The 3,914-nt window shown below is 63.8% G+C and overlaps 1 protein-coding gene across 1 annotated transcript; it reads left to right on the forward strand.

Moving 5' to 3' along the window:
• The first annotated feature begins 609 nt into the window (after nt 1-609).
• LOC104393141 (hexosaminidase D-like) lies at nt 610-3,695 on the forward strand. Its single transcript, XM_010002607.1, has 12 exons — nt 610-669; nt 819-928; nt 1,196-1,283; nt 1,358-1,522; nt 1,620-1,803; nt 2,007-2,078; nt 2,165-2,369; nt 2,457-2,539; nt 2,760-2,838; nt 3,079-3,180; nt 3,329-3,418; nt 3,512-3,695. The coding sequence occupies exons 1-12, from the start codon at nt 610-612 to the stop codon at nt 3,693-3,695; spliced, it is 1,422 nt and encodes a 473-aa protein (XP_010000909.1).
• Nucleotides 3,696-3,914: the final 219 nt, after the last annotated feature.

The raw sequence follows: 3,914 nt of genomic DNA on the forward strand, positions 1-3,914 counted from the left end.
GCAGGCAGGGGCTGAGGCGGGTCCGACCGCCTGCCCCCGTGCTGGGGCACAGGAGGTAGGAGGGACACGGGCACCAGGGTGGTGGGAGGGGTCTTCCCCATGTCCCCTTCCTCTGGGTCTGGTGCTGCCCTGCTCAGCAGTGTGGGGCCTCGCCTGTGGGGGGTCACTTGTGCTCAGGGTCCCTGGGGGTGCTGCCGGACCCCCGTGTGTGCCCCACAGGCATGGCCTTCCAGCGCAGCCACCGGCTGAACCTCCTGCGCCTCGTCGTGCTGCTCCTCGTGGCCTTGGCTGGCATCAAGTTCCTCTTCCGTGACAGGTGAGGTGACAGCAGGACCCCAGGCGTGGGCCAGGGTCTCTGTGCAGCCTGGTGTTGGGGGCAGCCGGTGCCCCCATGCCCCACAGCACCCCCAGCCCTGCTCTGCTCCCTTCAGCTTCACCCTGGAGCTGCACAAGCACGTCAGCAAGGACAACGGGTTCTGGGGGGACAAGGGGGACACTGGCCAGGACACTGGCCCCCAGAGCCAGGCTCTGGAGCTGTCTGTGGCAAAGATAACAGCCCCGAGGCAAGAGTCCAGGCAGCAGGTCCCCAGGGATGTCAGTGCCACTGAGATGAGGCTGGTCCACCTGGATCTCAAAGGAGCTGCCCCCAGGGTCTCCTACCTGGAGCAGGTGAGGATGCTGGGGACTGGTGGGAGATGTGATGAGGGGACAGAGGCAGAGCAAGGCCCAACCTGCTGCCTGTCCCCACTGGCTGTCCCCGCCGGCCCCCAGGGACCATGTCACCCCCACCAACCAAGCCCACCCCTGCCACCCTGCAGGTGTTTCCCCTCCTGTCCCAGCTGGGAGCCAACGGCATCCTTATTGAGTACGAGGACATGTTCCCCTTCAAGGGGGAGCTGGAAATCCTCCGCTCCCCGTACGCCTACAGGTGAGCTGGGGCTGAGCTGGGCAGGGGCTGGTCCTGGTGTGCTGGGTGTGACTTCCCTGGACCCATGCCCATGATAACCCTGGTCAGTGTCAGGCCGTGCCACCAGACCAGCTCCCTGCCCTGCCGGGTCAATATTTGTGTCCCTGTGGTAAAGTCCACACAGGTGTGGGGTGACTGGGGCCCCATGGGCAGGGTGTTGGAGGAGGAGCAGGGAGCGCCCCTTGCTCTGCCCCAGCACCTGCCCTGAGCCTGTCCCTGCACTCCCAGTGAGGAAGACATCGAGCAGATCCAGCAGCTGGCAGAGCTCCACAAGCTGGAGGTGGTTCCCCTGGTGCAGACCTTCGGGCACGTGGAGGTAGGGGGTCCCAGTCCCGCTCCTCTGCCCACATTGCAGAGGGTTCCCAGCCCCTGACGGCTCCTCCTGTGCAGTTCATCCTCAAGCACGAGAAGTACCAGCACCTGCGGGAGGTCGAGCGCTTCCCCAACAGCTTCAACCCCCATGTCCCAGACACCCTGGTCCTGCTCAAGAGCATCTTGTCACAGGTGATGGAGAAGCACAAGCGCTCCACCTGGATCCACATCGGGGCAGACGAGGTGGGCCATGGGCCCTGCAGGGACCCCAGCCCTCACCCCAGGAGCCAGGCATGCTCCCAGGGGTGCTGAGCATCCCTTTCCTTTCTCCCAAATCCAGGTTTTCCATCTCGGGGAGGGGCTGGACTCCAAGAACTGGATGAGCCGCAACAAGGGGGACACAGGGACTATCTATCTGAAGCATGTCAAGGAGGTGCTGGGTTTCATCTCCGCGCAGTACTGGGGGCTGCGGGTGCTCATGTGGGACGACATGCTGCGGAAAATCAGCGTGGGAGCCCTGCGGGGTGAGAGGATGGGAAAGGTGGCACCTGAGCTGGGGGTCTTGGCAATGCCCATGCACGTGGTCACCATGGCAGGCAGTGTCCAATGCCTGGCAGGACACCGTGTCTGGCCTGTGATGACGTGTCTCAGGGCAGCATGAGGTGCTCTGGGCATCCTCCTGCCACTGGCACCAGTGTCCACATCCCCATCCCTGCTTTCCCCACAGAGTCTGGGATAGCAAAGCATGTCTCACCTGTGGTGTGGTTCTATGCACCTGACTTCGAGGCTGAGCAGATTGGTAAGGCAGCATGCCAGTCTGCTGGGGGGCCATACCCAGCCCCCTGGGGATGGTGGCACTGGGAGCTCACTCCTGTCCCGCTGCAGGGCCGTTCCTCACCAAGTATGCAGAGAGTGGCTTCAGGGCAGTCTGGTTTGCCAGTGCCTTCAAGGGCACCACAGGACCAGCACAGACCTGGCCCCCTCTCAGCTACCACCTGAAGAACCACCTGAGCTGGCTGAAGGTGATGGAGGCCCTGCCACGGCTGGCCCCGCTGCACTTCCAGGGCATCGTCCTCACTGGCTGGCAGAGGTGAGGGGCGGTGGGACCCCTGCCCTCCCTGCTGCCCATCCGGCCCCCATGGCAGGACCCCTGCCCTGCCCTGGCCCTGCTCTGCAGGTACGATCACTACTCAGTGCTCTGTGAGCTGCTGCCCGTCGGCATCCCCTCCCTGGCCCTCTGCCTCCAGACCCTGGTGAACGGTGAGTGCTGGAGCAGCCGGCAGGGATCGGCTCGTCCCCCGTCCCCCCCACCATGGGCAGCCGTTGCCTGCAAGACCCTCGTCCTGCAGGCAGGGGCGGATGTTGGGAGGGGGGTGGGAGGCTTCAGCTCCCCCAGATTTGGGGGCGAGGTGAAGCTAGGGGTGAGTGCCTGATGGTGGGGTTGCCCGAGCCCCTCTGCCTTTCTTCTTGCCCTTCCCAGGGGCCTTCACAGAAGAGATGAAGAGGAAGGTTCTGGACACACTGGGGTTCCAGAGTGTGCAGCTGGAGCAGAGCACATGGTGCGTGGCACAGCCTGGCCATGGCAGGGGCAGCCATGGGACTGCCACCCCCATCGCCTCCAATGGGATGCACTGGAAGCGAGTGGGGTTTAGTGGCCCAAGTGCCCTGGTCCCAGCCCCCCCTGTGGTGAGGGTGGGTGCCCTCCAGCTATGCAGGGTGCTGGGGTTCACCCAGCCTCGAGTCTCAGCATGGCTGGGGCACCCCACATGTTGGACTCTCACCTTCCTCCCTTTTCCCAGTGAGGGCAGGGGGGCATTCCCTGGTGCAGAGATCTACCACATGGTTGAGCAAGTTAATGGCCACCTGAAGGAGAGCATCCTCAAAGTCCTGGAGGAGGAAAGGTAAGGGGCAGCAGGAGGAGCAGGAGGGGCTGCCTTTGGCCATGGGGCTGGAGCACAAGAGTTTTCACAGGGGTGGGGGCATGCCCAGTGTGCAGGTCCCCATCCCTGGGTGGCTTCTGAACCTCCCACTCCCCTTGTGCCTCCCCAGTGCCATCAAGGGGTGGTTCAGCCCCTATCACCGGAAGCATCAGTTTGGCAACCCCCGAAACATGGAGAGTTTTGGCAGCAAGGTGCTGAAGTACGTGGGGCTGCGAGCTGGGAGCGGTACCAGGCTTGGCTCCAGGGTCCCTAACAGGAGGGAGTTGGAACCCCTGCTCTCCTTCTCCTCTAGGCTTCATGAGGACTGGGAGAGCTTTGTCCATGACCTGCGCACCCACCTGGAAAGGGTCTACTTCCCTGACACAGTGGAGGAGTGGATGGAGGAGAATGTCAACCCCTACCTGGACCAGCTGCGGGACCTGGTGCGGGACTACAGGGCCATCATCCGCCTCAAGGCCAGGCCCAAAGTGACCTAGGGGTGTGCAGAATGCCCCCCCAGCTCCTGCTGCACCCCAAGGGTGGGCTTTGAGTGCCACCATCCTCCATCTGTGCTGGTGACTGCATCCCTGCCGTTTGTACAGAGAGCTCCTGCCTGTCCCGCAATAAAGTATTTTCGTAGACGCCGCCGGGTGCGGGAGGGGGCTGTGGCTCTGCCCCCTGCCCAGGCGGGGTGGGGGGGGAGCTGGGGCCGCTGC

This window comes from Chaetura pelagica, unplaced genomic scaffold, assembly GCF_000747805.2.
Source record: "Chaetura pelagica isolate M959 unplaced genomic scaffold, ChaPel_1.0 scaffold438, whole genome shotgun sequence".
NCBI classification, from domain to species: domain Eukaryota; kingdom Metazoa; phylum Chordata; class Aves; order Apodiformes; family Apodidae; genus Chaetura; species Chaetura pelagica.

Coding starts and splice junctions, on each gene's coding strand:
- LOC104393141 (XM_010002607.1), top strand. CDS start 610: ATGAGGCTGGTCCACCTGGATCTCAAAGGAGCTGCCCCCAGGGTCTCC. Junction 2,540..2,759: donor CCTCCAGACCCTGGTGAACG/GTGAGTGCTGGA, acceptor TGCCCTTCCCAG/GGGCCTTCACAGAAGAGATG. Junction 2,839..3,078: donor CAGCTGGAGCAGAGCACATG/GTGCGTGGCACA, acceptor CCCTTTTCCCAG/TGAGGGCAGGGGGGCATTCC.